The 23,520-nt window shown below is 36.7% G+C and overlaps 1 protein-coding gene across 2 annotated transcripts in view; it reads left to right on the forward strand.

Annotated features, from left to right (window-relative positions):
* CEP128 (centrosomal protein 128) overlaps window positions 1–23,520 on the forward strand; it is a 456,203-nt gene that overhangs the window by 396,861 nt on the left and 35,822 nt on the right. For both annotated transcript variants that reach the window (XM_030803555.1, XM_004091859.2), the window contains 2 exons: window positions 8,967–9,044; window positions 12,916–13,029. In XM_030803555.1, coding sequence (XP_030659415.1) covers window positions 8,967–9,044; window positions 12,916–13,029 — 192 coding nt within the window. The remainder of the gene's footprint in view (window positions 1–8,966; window positions 9,045–12,915; window positions 13,030–23,520) is intronic.

Here is a 23,520-nt window from a genome sequence, read left to right on the forward strand (position 1 = left end):
AAGGGCAAAAAGCAGAACTACTAATAAGGGTCTAACAAAGATCACATGCTTCTGAGGGAACAGGACAAAGGGAAAAAGCAGAACCACTGATAAGGGTCTATGTTCAGCGGTGCACGGTGCACGTATTGTCTTGATCAATATCTTAAACAACAGAAAACAGGGTTCGAGAGCAGAGAACCGGTCTGACCACAAATGTACCAGGGTGGAGTTTTTCCCCACTCTAGTAAGCCTGAGGGTACTGCAGGAGACCAGGGCGTATCTCAGTCCTTATCTCAACCACATAAGATAGACGTTCCCAGAGCAGCCGTTGATAGACCTCCCCCCAGGAATGCATTCCTTCCCCAAGGTATTAATATTAATTTTCCTTGCTAGGGAAAGAGCTTGGTGATATCTGTCCTACTTGCACATCCATTTATAGGCTCTCTGCAAGAAGAAAAATATGGCTGTTTTTGCCCGACCCCGCAGGCAGTCAGACCTTATGATTGTCTTCCCTTGTTCCCTGAAAGTTGCTGCTGTTCTGTTCTTTTTCAAGGTGCACTGATTTCATATTGTTCAAACACACGTTTTACAATCAATTTGTACAGTTAACACAATTATCACAGTGGTCCTGAGGTGATGTACATCCTCAGCTTACGAAGATAACAGGATTAAGAGATTAAAGACAGGCATAAGAAATTATAAAAGTATTATTTGGGAACTGATAAATGTCCATGAAATCTTTAAGTTATGTTCCTCTGCCGTGGCTCCAGCCGGTCCCTCTGTTCAAGGTCCCTGACTTCCTGCAACATATCCTGTCGCCATTGCTTTCCTCTAGCAATGTTCATGACTCAGTCTGCTCCAAAACCATTGCATCAGAGAGGTTGTCACAGACCCCTGTGTCTAAAATAGAAACCCTATCAGTCACTACCACTTTACCCTGCTTTACACTTCTTCATAGTGTTTATGACATCACATTTTATGAACATGTTAGTTTCTCTCCCATTTCTGTTCTTGAGGACAGAGAGTTTTTACCTTTTCACCTCTAGAACAGTGTCTGAGGCATTCAGTAAATATTTGCAGACTCAATAAATTTGAAAACTTTTCCTTCATCAAATAGTATTCATTCATTTGTTTGCGTAGCATTTGCTGAATAGCTCTCCTGGGTCAGGCACTTTGGTATGAATGCTGGGGACATATATTCCCTACCCTCATGGTGCTTATTGCCCACTGCTAATGCAAGCATTAATAGGTCACACAAATTAATATAATAATATTGCTCCAATAAGTGTTGCCAAAGTGAGGCTCATGACACAATGGAGAGATTGTTTCACAGTATCAGAGAATGCCAGGGAGCCTTCCCTGAGGAAGTGATGACTAAGCTGACATACGAAAGAAAGTAAAAGTTAACCAGTTCACTTAGAATTTGTGCTTTTCATTACATGCAAATTCTACATTTAAAAAAATAATGAAGTGGAGTTGATCATATGCATGCTGAATTAGGTAAGGGAACGTGTATTAATGTACGCGATGTACTTTGAAATGCACCCCCAAAATAAGTTGGATCAAAGGATAGACAGAGTGATGGATAGAAGGATGGATATATGATAAATATAAAACATAATGTTAATAGTTGAATCTAGGTGGTGGGTATACGGGTGAGCTCTGTAAATTTCTTTCACATTTCCTGTATGCTTGAAGATGCTCATAGCATTGTAGGGAAAAGTGTTAACCAGATAAGGAAATTGGAAGGAACATTCTCCATGGAAGGCACAGTATGTACAAAAGTAATTTATGTGCTATTACACTTCTATTACTTTAACATCTTAGATGATGTCTGTAGAATAGTAAATGCATTTCTAAATATTAGATATAGTTTTAATTAAGTTTGGCTTGTTTCTGCTTTATGCTTTGTTGACTAGTTTTTATTAGCTCTAATTTTAAATGGTCACTGACCTCTTCACCTTTTAGAAGTTACTAGTTGATGGTACCTCAGAGATTCAGCTTTAAAAAAAAAAAAATCTGCTGTTTCAAAAGTACTTGACACTTTTCAGTTCACATTCACATTCACTCTCCTACTTGTGCCTATCACAAGTAAGTACTTGATAGTCACGAGTAAGAGAGTGAATGTGAATGTATTATTCTGTGGGCGTAGAATAATAAAGACCATTAATATTGATCCCCATTTTGCAAATAAGATACAGAAGCTTAGAAGGGCAGGGCAAAGTCATTTGCCCAAAATCACAAAACACAAGTAAGTAACATTACTGGAACTATGAATATCCACAAGTTAGGGATGCTGATTTCCAATGCAGCATATATTCCACCTCTGTTCATCATTCAGCTGGTTACACGTGTTTGGGACCTGTGTATCTAGAAGCATAGTTTCTTTACCTGTCATCATAGCAAAAATTGCTAAACACAGTATCTTCCAGGAAACCTTGGCTTATACTGTTTGTTCATATTTTAACATGCAATCACTTAAAAAAAATTGTTTTTTTGCAAATGCTCTGAAATTTCTTTCCCTTGTGAGTACATTTTATGTTCGATTTTAAGAAATGAAGTGATTACAATTAAGTAGATTGTAGATCTCAAGACCCTCCTTGTAAAACAGTCATAATTACCTAGTTTATTTTTCAGTACACAGAGAACATTAAACTAGTCCTCATTTGTCTTTGTGTGTTATTTTTTCTTTATATCAGGGAGTGGCAAGAATGGTATTAAAGAAGACAATTTCAAGAATCCTCGGGGAAGGAGATGATTCTTTATTTCCTCTGTCTTCCCTTCTCCATCAAATCATTCTTGGTGTTTTCTTATTGAAAGGAAAAAAAAAACCCAAATCACTCATGTGGAGAAAATACATTTTTTGGAGAAAATATTAGCTTTTTAAGCTAATAGTAAGATAATGGGTTGACTGTAACATAATTCGGTTATATGTAGAAATAAGAAAGCAGTAATCTGAAATGGCAGATTCTGTATTTCATATAGTTTCTCTCTTAAAAAAAATACTGTGAATAAGAGTTGGAAAATACCTAGAAAGCATTCTGTGTCTCAGTTTTCAGTGAAGATATGTTACCTGTTCTCAAATTTTATCATTGCTTTTTAAAGGAAATCTTCTACCACTTTTGACTACAATAGCGTTATATGAAGACAAATAGAATTTGTTGTTGACAAAAACTCTTTTAGATGTTAGCCCAAATGTAGACACTGATGTCATAGTGCCATGTTAACTTAACAAGCATTTTTACTTAACAAGCCTTATGTACCCTCTTACCCCAGTACACATGTAAACACTTCTAAGTGGCCATCTGATTTTTTAGACCGCTCATAAAATACAATCTAGAAATAGAGGACTCATCTGATATCCCAAGAAATACACACAACTTTGAACACTGGGGCTCATAAAGAATGTGCATCAACACCATGACTTTGGTGGCCTATTCTCTGCTACTGTTTGGTTTGGTTCCAGTGAGTGTCTTATACAATTTGGAAAACAGGGCCCTATGAAGCCAATACAGCTGTGCTGGATCGAGTTACCACAAGTGAAAAGGCATACAGTCTATCCATTTTATGATCTCACCCTTCCTCTCCTAGAAACGTGTTTACTCAGGTCCTTTTACCACCTTTCAGCCATTTGTCAGGAAAGTTTTGCAGTGGATCTGTTTCCAAATGAAATAGAATTGCATTTTTGAACCCAAATAAACTGCTTCATAGCCTTATTTATTTAACATGTGTGCAGTGCCAAAAACTCACACATTTATTTTTAAAATAAAAATGTAGATATCATCTCCTTTAATTTATTCATCATCTAAACGTCAAAACACATAGGATTTCAATAACACTATAAGAAAATGGTAGTTGTTATATGTTAATAAGAAAATAAATGTGCTTTTTTTTTCAAAGAGCACTGTAAATACTAAAATATATTTATGGTTAAATCTGTTCCTTAAGTTTTCTCTACAGGAGACAGGAATCTAAGAATTGCAATGCATTCCCCCCTTTTAATTCCTAATTGCTGCTACTTATGTTGTCATACTATATTACTCAGTTTCCCTGCAGTCAGAAATAAAGGAACTACTAAGGAAAAATGTACTGTGGAACAGTACAGACAGCTGAACTTCATAGGAGTTTGGTGTTTGTTGAAGATTTCGGAGTGGCAAAACTGACAGCTTACTCTTTGCCCTTGTCAGCAGATAGCCAAACACATCTGTAGGTGCAAAGGCCACAGGGCCTGTTAGACAAGATTTCTGAATTTCACTATTGCTTCTACCACTTGATCTTGCCCTTAGTCTAGAGGAAATAAATAAAACATCAAACTTGTGCTTCTGGGTTTTTAATAAAGAGGTCAAGATTCAGTGGGTTTATTAGAACATGGTAAGTCTACCTTTGTCTGCATGCAGCCAACATTTATTTGAAACACCACTTAGTGGCCAGGTAGTATGCTTCACTAGTGTTAAATGTTATGAAAAAAAGAAAAGGCAGCGTTAGTATCATAAAACTCCTCTGACATTTAACATCCTTTAATCAACAGAAACAGTATCCAGACCCCGTGTGTATGTGTGTGTGAGTGTGTGTGTGCGTGTGTGTGCACACAAGTGTGTTTAGACACGTGGTCCTGAGTACAGACTCTTTAACACCAGTGAGATGACATTCTTTATGGTTTCATCTTAAAACTTTTCTTCCAGAAATAAGCCTAGCAAGGACACATCTTCAAAATCTAGCTGCTAAGAGTTGATAGCTAGAGGGAAGTTAGGAATTTACATAAAGCGCTCGCTATTTCAGCTTCTAGTTGGAATGTACTCCGTTTTAGCTGGCAATTTGCCATGAAAATATTTTCCTAATAAGAACCTTGCCTTTTCTGCATTCGGACTGCTTGGATTTGCATCCCAGCTTTGCCACCATCTGATTGCAAAGAGGTTATTTATACTCTCCGGTCCTCAATTGCCTTATCTGTATAATGATGATAACAATAATACGTACCTGTCTCTTATGGTGGTGTGAAGGATTATGAAGTATATTCAAACTTGAATTATGTGTTCATGGTTCAGTCTTTCATTTCGCTACTAAACAGGGTTAAGATTAACTGATCATCTGCTTTGACCCTACTTCTAGGCCCCTGTAAGTCCAGCTCTTCTAGCCTCTGAGATAAACCAAATATACACAATGTACTGGCCTTTTATGAAGTGGAATCGTAATTGTGAACTTTTCTTTGTTTTCTAATTTTAAACCCCTTTGTAAGCATCTGATTTATTTACTCTCGAAAACAATTAAAATTAAAGACAAATTAAGCACGTGTCATATGCTGGTGACATTATTGAAATCAACTTTGCTCCCTTAATTTTTTAACAGTGGGGACTTGTCCATGCCCTTTAAGGCATGAGATAATTTAAGGTAGAAAAAAATTAACCAACTTAAAAAACAAAATGTTTCCCTGACTCTGCACAAAGTATTTCGCCCTGGGAATTAACATGACAGGTCCTCATGACATCTCTGAAATACAGAAAGTTTCTTATTTTAAACTATTCATCTGCTAATGGATCTTGTCTCTCTGGCTATGAGCTTTGGGGTGAAAATAATTTTGAAATCTTAAGTAATGTGACAAGATTCTAATCACAGAATCCCAGCCAATCTTAAATTAAATAAAAAAAAAAGTTGCAATGTTATTCATGTTCTCGAGTCTGTATGCCAAAGTGGCAGTTTTAAGTACACTCACACACACGCAGAAAGAGAGAGAAGAGCCAGAAAATACAATTTTCTCCCAAAAAAATATCACTTAATCATGAAATTATGAGACCTGAGGTGCCTGTAGGATTGGACTTACTGCCTTCATTACTTCACATCTTGTTGTTGCGAAGTCCCTAGTTAGTTCAGCATTTGTGCGTGCAATTCCCTTAAAGTAAGTACAAATAACTTTTTTCTTTGTATAATTATTACATCTTTTGTTCCCCTGGGTAAGCTAAATGCTCCTGAAGAACAGGAGGTATGCCATTTATGTTTGTGGATCTTCCTATGATATCCAAGATACATATCTGTTGTTAATTGACTAGAATATAAGGATGAAAAGAAAGGTATGTGTACCAGAAAGTGTTTCTGATATTGAGGAAGATATTTATAAGCAATGCATAAATGGAATATAAAATAAGCCACAAGTGAAATAAATAGTGAGAAAGTATAAAGATTGGTTAAGGGAGATATGGGGGCAGCGGGGGATGGCAAGGGAGGGGAGAATAAAAATAACTGCACTGACAAAAGAAGGAGTCAGGAGTTTTTCAAAATTCACTCACAAAAACATAGCCATTTGAATATACATCCAAAAACATAATATAATTCTCAAAAATAGTATGTAAACACGTGCAAGGAAAAGAATGGTTTCATGTAGTCACCTGGTTGATTGAAAATTTTAAGCAAAACTATTAACATGCTGCATTTTACAGTAAGGAAGAGATCATTTGCTTGTTTTGAGCACAAAATGAGTTTTACATACTTACTTAACCTTGGTTCAGAAGATCACTTCAAAATGAGAAAAATTATGGGACAAAAAAAGGAAATAAAGTTTTAATACTACAGATATTATTGGAGTGTGTTTATGAAGAGGATTTTATGCAATGCATAAAATTTTGATTTAAAATCATCAGGGCATTGCTTTGTATTTTATTGTTCAAGAGTCAATATAATTCCTGAGAAAATCTATAATTTTATTATTTAAATAATATAGCATATACGGTGGCTAAAACTGCAAGCTCCTAAGCCTACATGTTGTGGCTTATAGTAAGAAACACATCATTTTGGTGAATCTTTTCTACACGTGATAAAATTAAATGAAGTCATTTAAAATGCGTGGCAGTGTAAGTGAGTACATGTGGCCTAAAGACTAACAATAATATAAATGTTTAGCAGAAGGAACAAAATACTAAATCCTTTAAATGGAACTTGAAAAAGAGAACTTTATGAACTTGAAGAAACAGCAAGTAGACTTCCTTTTCGGAATGGCAGAGTAAAGGTATTTCTGCCCTTCTCAAAAATCTCATTACAAAAATAAGGATATGAAGAAATAGAAAAACTGATTTACACTTGTCAAAACTAGAAGACATCTGTAACTCCAAGTCACAGAACGTTGAAAAGTAGTAAAATGACTTGGAAAAGAAAAGGTGAAACTCAAGGATCTGCCAAGAGGATAGCCATGGAAAGCAATCAAATATCATTCACCCTGCAGAATTCTGGAAAGGCTTTCGCATTGGAGTAATTAGCACAGTTACTGTGGAAGGAGGGGGTGGATGGGTACATTGAAAGTGTCTGTAAGGAAGGGTTAGACCCTCAGACCTCTGTCTCCATACGTGCCTCTACCCCTGAACCCCGTGAAAGACATAAAGTATATGCTGTGGGGGAAACTGCATCAGTGAGGCTCTGGATTGGATATGCCAGGCAGAGAACAGCGTCTCTCTGTTCAGGAAGGTAGGAGATTTCAAATAGGAAAGTTAACCGAGAAAATAATGAACTCCTCCCGAGAAAAAAATATACAAAAATTAGCTGGGTGTGGTAGTGTGTGCCTGTAGTCCCAGGTCCTCAGAGGCTGAGGTCGGAGGATCCCTTGAGCCCAGGACGTTGAGACTGCAGTGAGCCCTGAATGTGCCTTTGCACTCTAGCCTGGACAACAGAGCGAGACCCTGTCTCAGAAAAAAAAAAAAATCTTTACATACTCATAATTGAGACTCCCCATTCTACAAAATGAGCCACTTGACTACTTATTTAGCTTACAATTTCATTATTTAATTCTCAGGGTAGGTATTATTTATGATAATTAATGCTATATGATACATTGATAACTAACCCTGAAATCTTATGGCTTAACACAATAGAGGTTATTGTGTGACTCACATGAAATCCAATATAGTGGGCAGCTCTCATCTTAATCTCGTAGTTATGCCTTCCGGAGCATGTGGCCATCAGGGTCCTCATGGCAGGGGCTGGGATAGAAGGGAGAGTGCTCAGGTTCAACTGTCTCATTCCAGAAGTGACACTCTCAAAGTCCATTGTTCAGAACCTCTCACAGGGAGAAGTAGGGAAGCACATGGAATATTGAGGGGCCACTAACTTCTCTGCAGCTTTATGCAAATTTATGTCCAGGTTCTTGCAGGACACTTCACTTTCTTCCCATGCATCAGCCATAAGGTTTATTGTTTATTTCATTGAACAATTAAAATCCATTTTAAATTTAAGAGCACCTGTTACCTGCCTAATATGTCTGGCATTGTGACAGAGCTGAGAATACAGAGATGCCTGTAATATATATGCAGTCTCTAGTCTCAAGATTATTTTACCATTTAACTTTTTATTTTATGTTTGCTTTGAAATAATTTTCAAATCATTCTCTCTTAATGTTCACAGGTGGGTGTAACAGTGATCAGCTAATTAAAGGCTATGTAGCATGTTACTGACTTATGATCAACAGGATCTTGTGTCCCTGAAGCAAATGTTTAATTTGAGATATTTCTCCCAAATCTTGAGAACCACTCCTCTTTCCCTTTTAACTGAAATAATTGCTGAGAATTCTTTTCTTCTTTATAATGGCAACATTTGAGAATCTGTAATATGTTCCATAGATAAGTAACTGCAGATTCATCTATTTCTCAGTATTACCTCATGGTTTATTTCTGATGTTCACTGAAGCAAGTTTGTAAATTAATATTAATATGAAACAGTCTATAGAAAGTTTCATAGCACATCAGTTGAAAGCAATTATCCAGGAAGAATTTTTGTATCTGAGTCAGTCTTGCAAATGCATCTCATATACCTTTTGAAAGGAAATAATTCTTCTGATTTCAAAAGACACATTTATCTTGAAAATACTATTATATATGTTCTTATTTGACTGTCTAAATCTACAGCTTGAAATGCTTCTTCCAGTGGTGCATCTGATTTTTAGTATGTGGATTCTGAGAGTGTTAATCAATTTTTTATAATGTTTGGTTTCCTTATGTTTTCTATTTCAGAGTACCCGAGTGGCCCTGGACCATCTGGAGTCTGTGCCTGAGAAACTGAGCCTACTAGAAGATTTCAAAGACTTCAGAGTGAGAAAGAGTTGGCTTGTCTCTTTCAGTATTTCATCTGAGTGAGAACACTTGACATCTTCCTGATGCGCAAAGAAAAGTATAGGAAAGGAAGAAGGACCAAAAAACATTGGGAACTTTTAACATACCACCTTATCAGAGTTTATTGACATTTGTGAAGTTAGAATTGAAAACAATGCAACTTATGTATCAGCACAAGATAGGAAGATAGAGACTTTTACTGTACTACTAGAAGCTCAGTTGGGCCCCTAAAGCTTTAACAATAATTTAGAAAAGCCTAAGAATTAACGGGAGTTACACATTACACTGACAATAGATAACTTTTTTGGTTAGCAATTTTAATTTGTGAATTATTTGGGTACTGTTTGTTTTAGAGATACAGTAGTTCCCAAGTTATCTTTATACTATGACATATGAACTCAAACCCATGTAAATTTCACATTTCATATTTCATGGCCATTTATTGATAGACCTCTAACCACAAAACATTTCATTATCAAGCCAATTAGTTACATGTGTTAATTTACATTGTGTAATTTTTTTTAATTCCTCATAGAGGAGATATGCAAAACAAATATCTCTGCTGCCAGTCCTGCCAGACAAGGTCTGGTCCCGAGAACATCGTATTATAGCCTTAGGACTGCAGATGCAATGTAAAATTTTAATGATTTATAGTTTATTGACCTCATATAGCTGAAGCTAACAATGGGAAGGATTTCTTTTTGGCAACCATGTAATCGTATTTCACATTGACCTTAAAATATAACTTATGTTATATTTAGGTTCTGTTTAGATCTGACATATTATTTGAAGATACAGTGGATAGGAAAATGGCCAGATCATGCCATGTTGATTTATTGGAAGCAATGATATAATGTGGTTCCCAAGGTCTACACTGTCTTAAAATTACCTTGCATTAAGCATCTTTTGGTAGTTCAGTAACTAACATTTTTGAGTGAGATCCAGTTTAGCTGATACATCTAGAAAGCTAGACTATCCCAAATTGAACAAAACCAAGTGTTTCAAATATATTTTACTAAGTTTTGATTCTTTCTCATGATTTGATTATATGTTTGCAGTTTAAATATCTATCAAAAAATTATGAAACCAGTATCCAAAACAATGCAATTTCTGTTTACTCTTAAACAACCCAATGTGATAGGAGGCAATATGTTATGCCCATATTCTTTTCATTTTTTTCTCTGCAACTAACAGAAATTATCCAAGTAAATGAAGGGCAGAAAAGAGAAAATATGGGAAACAGGTGGCCCTTGTCACTGAGAAATAGATACCTGTCTTATACCAGCATAAAAATATAAAGTTTAACCACCAGTGACAGATCACTTTTTCCCCAGTTGTCTACAATGAACAGAATGTTCATAAGTACAATTTAAAAGTTGTATTCTCTACTATTACCAAAAGGCTCATTATTATTATTTTTAATCCTATGAGCTAGTGATCATCTACAAGTCTAGCTCATATACATACAGACTCACATATGAAGATGCCTCAATAGTGACATTTTTTGGGAGAGTCTTTTTCAGAGTTCAGCATTGTATTTTCCAATATATTAAAATTGAAACGTTTCACTTGAAAAGGGAAAGAGTTAATTAACAAGTGTTATTCACAAACTGCATGATACTTAGCAGGTGCTAAGTACTTTATGGTACATGTTTCCTAATCTTCAGAGATACCCTATAGATGGGTGTTATTTTCGCCCATTTTATAGATGAGGACACTGAAGCTTGGAGCCCATAAACTAGCTGGAGGTGGGATCTAATTCTGTGTAAAACAGCAGAGCCCATCTGCTTCGCCCTGCTGCTTTTAGCTTAAAATCCATTCTACATATACTCTAAAGCCCTCTATGTGATTAAAAAGAGCTGATTTTAATCAACCTAATAAAAATGACTAGACATAGCCTTAAATGAAAATACATAAAGCCTTGAGATTATTAGATGTGGATTATATTTATTCAAACCCTTTAAACTTTCTAAAAATCAGTGTGGTGTGAACAAGAATACAAAGACCTAAGTTCTGGTCCAAAGTCATGCACCAGACAAAAATCATTTAATGCCTCAGGAGATATGTCCACATTCATGTGATGAGGCACCTGAACAGTATTATCTCTGGGTTTCTATGTACGTATTTCTTGATGGTACCATAGCCTATGACTTTAAGTGTGAGTACGGACCTCATCTTATTTAGATAGGCCTGACTTTATTCTTGTTTAAATGTTTATTTTGAAAGAATTGTTGGCCGGGCGCTGTGGCTCACGCCTGTAATTTTAGCACTTTGGGAGGCTGAGGTGGGCGGACCGCCTGAGGTCAGGAGTTCAAGACCAGCCTGACCAGCATGGCAAAACCCCATCTCTACTAAAAATACAAAATTAGCTGGGCGTGGTGGCACATGCCTGTAATCCCAGATACTCAGGAGGCTGGGGCAGGAGAATTGCTTGAACCAGGGTGGCGGAGGTTGCAGTGCACTGAGATCGCGCCATTGCACTCCAGCCTGGGTGACAGAGTGAGACTCCGTCTCAAAAAACAAAAAAAAAAACAAAAAAAAAAAAAAAAAAACAAAAAGAATTGTTTCAGCTCTACAATTCCATATTTAAACATTATATTTTTGATTAGGTGGAAAGGGAATAGCATTGGGTTCCAAGTCCAATCTGCCACAAATTGTCCAGCCCTGGGCAAATCATTCTTAACTTCCCTGGGCTCTAGTTTTTTAGAGGTTTTTGTTTTGTTTTGTTTTTGTACTAAGCATGAGAACTTTGGAATTTTAATACCCCTTCTAGCTTGAACATTCAGTAAGTTTAAGGTTTCTTGGGACTTTGAGGGACACTAAATCCCTATGTGTTTTTTTTTACATACCAAAATCAGTTGTCCTCATTGTTTTTCTAATTTCTCCCTAAATAATAATAGAAATGTCTGAATAATTGTCTAGTGACTGTTTGCTGTGTTCCTTCTTCCCCCAAGAAATGAAGAGAAAAAAAAAGAAAAAAGGCAGGCCCTGGAAATTTTTGTTTTCTTAATTTTTTTTTATTACCTGAATCTTTTTATGTTTTTAAAGGCAAAGGAACTATCCTTCGGTTTAAAAATCTATGTGACATAATAGTTAAAAGGTGGGATGTTGTTTATGGATAAGTGAAGTAAAAGGGCTCTAGTTTTACAGGTAGCAATTTTTTAAAACAAGAATATATTGATGCTAAGTACCAATCCATGTGATAGTACACAGCATCCAAATGTGGCATGTGTCATTAATGACATCTTTGGACAGTACATTGCTACTTGAACCTTGTTCTAAAGGGTGTCAGTCACTGTAGATGGGCATAGGGACTAGTTGTTAAGAGAATTCAGGTAACCACTGTAGGATGCATTGTATTTTTATGGTTTTATCCACAGTGACAATTTTCTTCTTTTTTTTTTTTTTAAGACAGAGCCTTGTTCTTTCACCCACGCTGGAGTGCAGTAGTACAATCTCACTGCAACCTCTGCCTCCTGGGCTCAGGCGATCCTCATTCTCCCACCTCAGCCTCCTGAGTAGCTGGGACTACAGCCATGCACCACCACATCTGACTAGTGTTTGTATTTTTTTGTAGAGGTGAGGTTTCACCATGTTGCCCAGGCTGGTCTCGAACTCCTGGACTAGAGCTATCCTCCCACCTTGGCCTCCTAAAGTGCTGAGATTACAGGTTTGAGCCACTGCATGTAGCCTTCTTCTTTCTCTATGGTGGCCTGTGATTCTCCTATATATCTCTAAATTTTTGTAATTATTTTCATTTTTATCTACATATAGACTCTTTCTTACTCTAATTTCAAGCACTGATTTTCTTTCATCTACCAGTTCAGACCCTTCGCTTTTTTTTTTCCAGGATTCCTGCAGTTCATCTGACAGAACTGATGGAAGATATTCTAAATACAGGGTTCGCAGAAATTCTCTTCAGCATCACCAAGATGACACCAAGTACAGAACCAAAAGTTTCAAAGTAATGTTCTTTATGTACTTTTTTAGTTTTTAAGTAGTATCCATGTTTAAAGCTACAACCTCTTAAGCAGCCTCTGCAGTGTTTGTGTAAGGGCACTTGTGAAAGAAAATATTTTCCTTGATATATTAAATAGACTTCCAATTCTGTGGAAATAGAGAATAAAAATCCAGGGTTTGTGCCTATCACATTTTGTCTGGGAAGTAAGCCTTAAGTCTGTGCCATCACTGCCTAATATGTTACTTGTTCATGGGAACTGGTGCTGCTTAAGAGCCAAGAAACCCCTGGTCACTTGGTTGGTCAAAATCTTAGTGTGCTGGTCACCTTCTTCTATGTATAAGTCTAGTGGCTCTCCACACTGAAGTCTGCAGTAGGTCAGATAATATATTGTATTTTGGAATTCTAGTCATTTTCTTCTAGAGGGGGTATGAACTCCATATGAATACTTCAGCATTTGGTTTATTACCATGGAGCCAGCACAGGACACTGGGAAGACTTAACCATATTAACAAAAAGCATACATTCTCTAGAGCCTACCCAGTATCCATCTGGGATCTGGGTGATTTTAAATCCATTTGACCTTGGGCAGCTCTCAGTTTAGAGCAGAGTTTCTCAGAATGCCAAGGCATTCTTGATATTTGGGGCCAGTTAATTCATTGTGGTAGAGGTAGTCTTATGCATTGCAGTATATTTAGTTGCATCCCTAAAATGTACGCACTAGATGCCAGTAACATCTCCCATCTCAAGTTGTAACATCGAAAAATGTCTCCTGACATTGTCAAATGTCCCCGGAGGACAAAGATGCCCCCTGTTGAGAATGCTGACCCAGAGAGAGTCCATCTATATTCAAATGTGCACTCCAAGTCAATTTAAAAAAAGCTAAAGGTTTTCTGGCTTTTTTATATTCTTACAAACTTGAATATGTATGAATATTCATTACACTGTATATATTCACTTATTACAGCAAAATATAATTATTTCTAAGAAGCGTCTTTCCTCCTCTGAATGTAATTGGATAGAATGCTCAGTGGATATAAAGACAGTGTTCATTTCCATAACTCCTTCTTAGCATGCTTAAAATGATCATTATACTTCCTCCCTTCCAAATAAAAATTAACACAATTAGGACAGGTTATTGATACCCTTACTGTGAAGAGAGCATCCTGTGACTTTTTTCTGTTTTACCTTTGTTTTTAATAGATCCGTATATTCACTAAAGTAGTGACCTTGTCTCGTATGGCAATTTTTAAGTTCCCTAAATCATCTTCCAACATTCCCAGTCAGGTCCTACAAACTCAAGCATTTCTGCACCGTTTAAAGGAGTGCCACTAACCTATACAGAAATACAAAGTTTAGGCTACGAGAGCTAATGATTATTGAGCATATTTTAGAATAAACCACAAGACATTTCTTTTTGTAGGTGTTGCATGCCTTATATACATTATCATATTTAATATTCACAGAAATCCTCTCAGATAGGCATGATTATTTTTCTTCTTATGCCATTGAAGAAAGCAAGGCTGTAGAGTAATAATTAAATGGTTGAATCGGGATTAAAACCTAAGTCTGCCTGGCTTTAGTAATTTACGTCATTGACCACTGTGCCATTACAGTATAAATTTAGACCTTATATACCTAATTTTTTCTAGAAGTCACCAAATGCAGGAATATATTTTCAATATGTAAAAATTAGTGTTTTCCAAAAATACGTAAACATAGTACATGCCTCTTAGTTCAACAGAGGTCTAGATGCAAATGAAACATTTAAAACATTATTTCCCAATACACTTAGAGTTGGTATCAGGTGAATCAGTGCTATCTAGTGGCACCCAAATTGCTATAAATCAATGCAATTTCCTTAACAGCATATGGCAAAGCTATGAATGTTTAACATGTTCAGCAAGTAATCTCATTGGAGTTCTGTTTAAAATTACATTTGCAGCTGAAGAGGGAATCAGGCCTAGTTCATAAGAGGGGCCAGCACTTAGCAAAATGAAAAATAAATTTGAAAATTTTGCAAGTAGATAGTGCAAGTATAGGATAGAGCTGCAGAACACATTTTATGATGGTGTTGTTCCACATTAATACTACTTAAATATTTTAAAATAGATACATTTTAGCAATGCATTTATTGACTATCACCATATGTCACAGATTCCTGGACTGAAATAATATAGTAATTTAACATAAAACTCACAGGAATATAACGTTTTTGGTAGTCATTGGAGAGGAAAATATAGGAACACTTTTTTGCCAATTGTAGATACCAATGGTCGTTTTCTCATATTCCTTTCATGAAAATAAGTTTTTTACAAAAGACTGAGAGAGGAGGCAGCTTTAAAAGAAGAGTGAGCTTAAATGAGTAGTGAGAAAGTTGTGTTAGTCATTTCTTGTCTTCATGGATAATCAGAAGAGCCAGCTCTGATACATCATTGACATCCTGAAGAAAATGCTTCAGATAAGAGAAATAGGAACTCAAGAGAGAATGTGCTCCTTACTCCATCAGTTTCATAAGACATTATTTCAGTAGCTATTAACTTTCCCCACCTTTGCTAAGACAGAATTCAAAGAAAAGGCAAATTACAGGGACTTGAGTTCACTGGTTCTACTGAAAACTACAGTTCCAGGAAATCAGTGTTAAGACTCAGTTTAATGCAACAAACATACTGTACAGCTACCATGTTGCAAAACACAGTACCTGTGGCTGTGGGGTTGGGGAACAAAAGTATAAAGATGCAGAAAGCATGGTATTAAAGGAGAATAGTTACCTAGTTACCTTACTTCTAACAGACACAGGTGCTCTAGAGCAGAGGTTGGCAAACTGCTTATGGGTCCAATCTTGCCTGCCAACTGTTTTTGTAAATAAAGTTTTATTGGAATACAACCACACTCATTTATTCACATATTGTCTTTGGCTGCTTTTGCACTGAACAGTGGAGTTGAATAGTTGCTACAGAAACCATATGGCCCACAAAGAGTAAAGTATTTACCGTCTGGCCCTCTATAGAAAAAGTTTTCCAACCTCTGGTCTAGAGGAAGAAGAAATTGCTAATCTACTTCTTTCTTTACACATTATATGACACGTTTCCTTTTCTGTATTTGCCAATCAAATAGATACTCTCCAAGCTCTTTGGAAAGTCATAATACTTATTCATTCAACAAATATTTATTGAGTGTCAGCTGTGTGCCAGGAACTTTCTAGGTGCATGAGACTCACGTCAGTGAACAAAATGAAACAAAAATATCTGCCTTTTTTGTTGTAGTTGGAGGATATTCATGTTTTTGTTGTTGTTTTTCTAAACACAGCATTAATCAAACATTTATTGGATTTCTAATGCACACCAAGGCACTGTGCTAGGAGCTCAAGAGAATGGCATCATAAGAAAAAACATTACCAACCCTTAGGAATTTAAATCCTTCATACAAATTACTGTGGTACAAAAATGAAAAGGGCTAAATGCTATAAAGGTGGCCCCAAAAAAGTGGCCCCAATAAACTGCATTGGGGGTTCAGAGGAAAGAAAGATGCTCAAGAGTCTTTTGAAAAGAGGTTTGTAAGGACAAGGCACAAGAAAACATTTATCCACATCTCAGTTTGGGAGAGGATCACTATTAGAATGTCAGTTGTAGATTCTGACTATATTACTGTTGACAGACAAATAACTGTTGGAATAGCAGACCATGTTGGCAGCTGGCTTCTCTTATGTCGTTGCTGTTGTAAGAAGGCACTGAAACATCCAACATGACCACACTGCTGGTGTAGGGAAGGGTTAGCAGGAAGTGGGCAAGTCAGGTTCTCTTTCAATCAATCCAAGGCTAGAGCCATCTCCTCTGTTTATTCCTGTGGCAATCACCAGGACAAAAAGGATCAGCTTTCTAGAAGCCTGTCGAGGTTTTGAGCAGGACCAACGTCCACAATTGTGAGAGCATAATATAATATTGTCTTAAGTTGACCAAGCTAACTGGACAACGCCTGATCTAAAAGCTTATATTTAGAATTCATTTCAAAGCTGAATCTAACAGAACATTTTCTCTGTCTTGGTAGACAAGAGAAGCGTTTCATGGCCTTTCTTTCATCAAGCCTAATTGGGTTTCTGTAGGACATACAGGCTTCCTTCCTGTCTCAGCTGTTTCAAATAGAACAGAATGTTCAAAAGTCAACCAGTAACACAGCATTGCTAATTTGAATTCACAGAGGAGCATGGTTTTGTCCAAGACATCCCCATTTATTACCTTTACTCATACTAAATATATGGTTTTAATTAACATTGGAATTTTTTAGTAAAATTGCAGAAGGCATGTGTATTCCCCATCCTTCTTCCCCTTGAAAGAAAAGTCATGATTTTTAACTTGTAGTTGAAGAGTTGGTATACAGTTTCTTTTTAAACAAGCAGATGTTTTATGGGATAAGATGAGGTAGGTGAGGAAGCATTAATAATGGCTTTCAGCAGAGTCTACAGAAGCAGAGTTTGCCAAAGCCCTGTCATATTTGTTCAATGTAAGCACGTGTGTGATATAAGTACATGTTTTGTTCCTTGAACTCATTTCTCTCTCATTGAATCTTTGTGATTTGTTTATACCTTGCTCACAGCAATTAATGGCTGTTAGCACTTTCTCAAGTCAGCTATTTCTGTACATATCTTAAATCTTCTACAACAGTAGCTTCTAAAGCATGCTATGTATAATTCCTGGTACAGTTCAAGATTGTAGGTGATGCGTAAACATTTTTATTTAATGACTATAAATATATGTCACTAATGGATTATTACGTTGATTTTTACAGATATTGCTTAGGAATAGTAGTGGCAACCATGGGAGGATTTGAGAGAGCTTTAATTCTACAATCCTCCAATTATCTTATTTATAACTATTCCATGCTTTGATAAGAAGTCATATGTAAACTAATATGCAAGTACAGCTCTGTGCTTCTCTCCATCTTTTAAGCCTCCCCTATACAGAGATTTAGAGTGCAAGGTTAACTTTTAAGTAAATGTAAGAGAAAACAGTAGTAAAACTATAGGTGAACATTGCTGTTTGGGAAATGCTCTTCTACTAGATTGTATGGGCTTTTGAAGGCAAGCACTGCCTTGACTCCAGAACACACAGTGAGTGTAAAATACAGTTAGACTGGTGATTTTAAAAGCTTTTTAAAAATCATTTTCTAGTTTCAGCCTTTCTAAAATTCTAACAAAAATTTAATTGCTATTTTTCCAGTAATGCTTACATGACACATTTAAAACCTTACAGGCAATCAAATCATGCTGAAATATGAAGATATGTTTATTCTCTTGAAGTGATCAAGACTAACCTGCTAGCCATATTTAACTAGTCAATTTCATCCTGCTCTTCAAGAATTAAACAAAACATTGCCAGTTGAATTAGTATTTTTTTCTTTGTTATAAAATCTGAAAATTGTAATGGATCTAAAGTGCTTATTCAGAAATCAACCTGGGTACTTAGATGAGCATATTAATATTTTAACCTATTAGAGCCGTACTTTATCAAACCCAATTCCCTCAGCAAGCCACGTGCTTTAACCTTCCAAATAATTTACTCAACAAGAATATTAAGAAAAGAAAGATTGTGAAGAAATTTAGCTATAGAAGCCATTTTTAATAATCTCTAATTCAAAATTCTAGGTACTAAAAGCAAAAGAAATACCAATTAAATTTATTAGTTTTTAACAAACATGATAATATATTCATCCAAACAATGATTGTTTCCTTTAAAATAGTCACTTTAAGGCCGGGTGTGGTGGCTCACGCCTGTAATCCCAGCACTTTGGGAGGCTGAAGTGGGCGGATCATGACGTCAGGAGATCGAGACCATCCTGGCTAACATGGTGAAACCCTTTGTACGAAAATTACAACAACAACAAAAAAAATTAGCTGGGCATGGTGGTGGGCGCCTGTAGTCCTAGCTACTCAGGAGGCTGAGGCAGGAGAATGGGGTGAACCTGGGAGGCAGAGCTTGCAGTGAGCCGAGATTGTGCCACTGCACTCCAGCCTAGGTGACAGAGTGAGACTCCATATCAAAAAATAAATAAATAAATAAAGTCACTTTAAGAGACTAAGCACTGATTCCTATGAACCATCATTAAAAACATCTTTGCATCCCTGCCTTTATTTCTTATGTCAATGGCAGATTTTTTTGAGTATGCTTGTTTATGGCGAATTTTTATCTACTATGAGTGGATTTGGTTTCTGAAAATGGATTAAAGTCATGTGAAGCCAAGTCTGAAGTAAGTAAAAAGAAAAAAAATTGAGTAAAATCTTTTCATTATTGACACACTAGGAATATATAATTTTATACAATAAAATATCAATTAGCTATTAGTCCTATTATGAAAACTAGTCAAAGAGATTCAAATGGATTTATCTAGAATAGTATTTTCATAAATCTGTTAATAGGGTAAATGAGTGTTGGGTTTTTTTGTTTTTGTTTGTTTGTTTGTTTGTTTGTTTAGATAGAATCTCGCTCTGTCACCCAGGCTGGAGTGCGGTGGCACGGTCTCAGCTCACTGCAACCTCTGCCTCCTGGGTTCAAGCAAGTCTCCTGCCTCAGCCTCCCAAGTAGCTGGGATCACAGGCATGCGCCACCACGCCTGGCTAATTTTTGTATTTTTAGTGGAGATGGGGTTTCACCATATTGGCCAGGCTGGTCTCCAACCCCTGACCTCAGGTGATCCGCGAGCTTCCACCTCTCAAAGTGCTGGGATTACAGGTGTAAGCCACTGCGTCTGGCCTGCTTTGAGTTTTTAATATTGTTATATCAACTTGGATTCCCAATGCTAAATTTGCATAGTTTGCATAGTTAGAAGTACCAGTTGTTCACTGTTTCTGTCTGGATAGATTAGAATCATAAAATGTTAGTGCTGAGAGGACTTAGAGATGATCTGGTGCAGCCCCATAATTTTTTTACATCAAGAAACTGAGAATGTGAGAACAGTCATCTCCTGTTTCCCAGCTTCCACCACAGCAAACTTTAATTTCTGCACTTTGGTCAAGAAATGATCATCATATGACCATTTATTGAGTTCTTTAGTGTAGATGGCACAGTGCTAAATTGTGGAGTATTTGGATGGGTAGATGGAAAAATGAGTAGATGGAAAGATGGGTAGATGGAGACAATCATAGCCTCACCCTCTTAGAGGTTAAAATGTAAAATAGCAGCCACACAGATGGAGACATGGAGGGCAGACTTTAAGTAAAACATCTGCCCAGATTAAACTTTCAGATAGGAATAAAGTAGTTTACTGAGGAAGAGATTAAATTTTCTTGAGCACTGATAGAGAATTGGGAATTCAGAGTAGGGCAGAAATGGAGGGACAGTGCATTATTAGGCTAGAGACAAATTCAGGAAAATATTTTTGCCAGCGAATCTGAAATACATACGTGTTTGTTCCTTCTCTCCAGGGGAAGGGCTGGACAAATTAAAATTTTAAAAAATTAAATGTATCATTTGTCTCATACACTTTGAACTTATAATATTCCAGAGAGAAAAATACTTGGTGGGTATCATTAAATATTCATCATTAGAGATCAGTTGAGCAAAGACATTTAGTCAGGTTGGAACAGCTTTTTAAAAACCAATTACAATGTGGGTTATGAAAGAGAAGTGGAAGCAGCCCAGGAAAAATATTAGAAAATGCAAGTCCCTTCACCCAGTGGAACTTTTGCAGAGAATTCTGGCTAACTAGCTTGTTGAGACTTAGGACAGCAATGAAAATAGGTCCTTGTGCTAAGTATATAAGAATTGGTAAGAAGCAAAAGCTGGGATTATTAGAATTGCAAAGAATGTTCCTTTTTTAACAAATATTTCCTTTTTAATACTTAAGCTTTTGGTGCAAAGATAGCTAGGAATTGCAAACATTCATTTTATGGTCACGTTATAAAATTTACTTTTATAGAAGTTCCACAAATTAATTATCAGTATAGAATTAGAGGAGATGACAGTATTTTTTTCATATTCTGTTATGTTGATTGTTCAAAGCATTTTGAAATATTTTTATTTTAGGGTAGTCTTTTAGGGTTAACTTGGCTAGTTTTGTTTCAAGGTAATATAAGAAATTCTGACAATATTTTGAAGACTTATATTAGAACTTAAGATACAACAGAGTTAAACCTCCTCATTTTCCAAAAGTGAAAGAAATAAATGTGAGTGGTTGAATCATGAATAAGTCAACAATTGTAAAGAGAAGGAATAACAGTCATAAATGTGTGTTCACCTATTAACAGTGTCAAAATATATGAAGAAAAAACTGATAGAATTGTAAGGAAAAATAGAAAATCCATAATTATAGTTGGAGATTTCAACATTCCTTTTTCAGCAATTCATAAAACAGTAGGCAGAAAGTCAGTAAAGATACAGAAGACTTGAACAATACTATTAACCAAGTAAATTTAATTGACATTTATAGAATACTTCCCCCACAACAGCTAATTACACATATTTTTCATGTACACATTGAATATTTCCCAAGGTAGACTATATTCTGAGTCATAATGAGAGATAGGACTAGCTGGATTTCCTGGGGCGACTAAGAATCCCTAAGCCTAGCTGGGAAGGTGACCGCATCCACCTTTAAATACGGGGCTTGCAACTTAGCTCACACCGGACCAATCAGTAAAGAGAGCTCACTAAAATGCTAATTAGGCTAAAATAGGAGGTAAAGAAATAGCCAATCATCTATCGCCTGAGAGCACGGGGGAGGGACAATGATCAGGATACAAACCCAGGCGTTCTAGCCGGCAATGGCAACCCCCTTTGGGTCCCCTCCCATTGTATGGGAGTTCTGTTTTCACTCTATTAAATCTTGCAACTGCACGCCCTTCTGGTCCGTGTTTGTTACGGCTCTAGCTGAGCTTTCGCTCGCCGTCCACCACTGCTGTTTGCTGCCGTCGCAGACCTGCCACTGACTTCCACCCCTCTGGATCTGGCAGGGTGTCCACTGTGCTCCTGATCGAGCAAGGAGCCCATTGCCACTCCCAGTCAGGCTAAAGGCTTGCCATTGTTCCTGCACGGCTAAGTGCCCAGGTTCATCCTAATCAAGCCGAACACTAGTTGCTGGGTTCCACAGTTCTCTTCCATGAACCATGGCTTCTAGTAGAGCTATAACACTCACTGCATGGCCCAAGATTCCATTCCTTGGAATCCGTGAGGCCAAGAACCCCAGGTCAGAGAACAAGAGGCTTGCTGCCATCTTGGGAGCTCTAAGAACAAGGACCCCCGGTAACAATAAAACGAATTTCAATAAAGTTAAAATGATTGAAATTATACAATATATATTGTCTATCCACAACAGAATGCAATTAGAAATTAATAACAGAAAGATACCTAAAAATGTCCCAAATATTTAGAAGTTAAACATGATACTTCAAATAATCCATGGATATGTCAAGAAATAAAACAAAAGAAAAATTAGAAAATATTTTACCTATATAAAAATTAATACACAATTTTTCCAAATTTGTGAGATCATCAAAAAAGCGCTCAGAGGGAGATCTGTAACATGAAATGTGTATATTACAAAAGAAAAAATGTTTCAAATCAATAGTCTATGCTTCCATTATAGAAAACTAGAAGACCAAGAGCAAATTAAACCCAAAGTAAGTAAAAGCAAGGATATAGTAAATTTAAGATCAATGAAATTAAAAAAAAATAAATTACCTAAAAGCAGGTTCTTTGAAAAAATCAATAAGTATTAAAAACCTCTTGCCAGACTGATTAGGAAAAAAAAGAGAAGATACAAATGGCCAATATTAGGAATGAAAGAAGAACATTACTACAGCTCCTAATGATATTAAAAGAATAGGGGGAGGAGGCAGAGCAAGATGGTCAAATAGAACCTTCCAGCAATTGTCCCCCTATCTCTCTCTCAGGAAAACCAAATTGAACAACTAACTATCAAGACAAAAAACACTCCTATATGAATCAAAATTAAGGTGAGCAATCACAGTACCTGGTTCTAACAACATATCAAAGAAAAAGGCACTGAAGAGGGTAGGAAAGACTATCTTGAATTGCCTACATTTCCCCACTCCTCCCCCATCCTCTGGCAGCAGCCATGTGGTGGAAGAGAGAATCGGTGTGTTTTGGGGAGAGAGAGAACAGTGATTGTGGAACTTTGCATGGGAACTCAGTGCTACCCTATCACAGTGGAAAGCAACACAAGGCAGAATTTAGTCATGCCCATGGAGGGAGCATTTAGACAAGCACTAGCCAGAATGGAATCATCCATCCTGATAGTTGGAATCTGAGTTCTAGCTAGACCTATCACCATGGACTAAAGCACTCTGGGATCCTCAATGAACTTGAAAGGCAGTTTAGCCCACAAGAACAAGCCTGGTACTGTGCTGGGCTTGGAGACATTGGAGTGACCTAGTAAGACAACAGCCAGGGCTGTCAAGGGAGTGCTAGCATCACCTTTCCCCCAACTGAGGCAATACAGCTCGCAGCTCCAGGAGACACTCCTTCCTCCAGATTTAGTTGGGGA

This window comes from Nomascus leucogenys, chromosome 22a (assembly GCF_006542625.1).
Source record: "Nomascus leucogenys isolate Asia chromosome 22a, Asia_NLE_v1, whole genome shotgun sequence".
NCBI lineage: Eukaryota > Metazoa > Chordata > Mammalia > Primates > Hylobatidae > Nomascus > Nomascus leucogenys.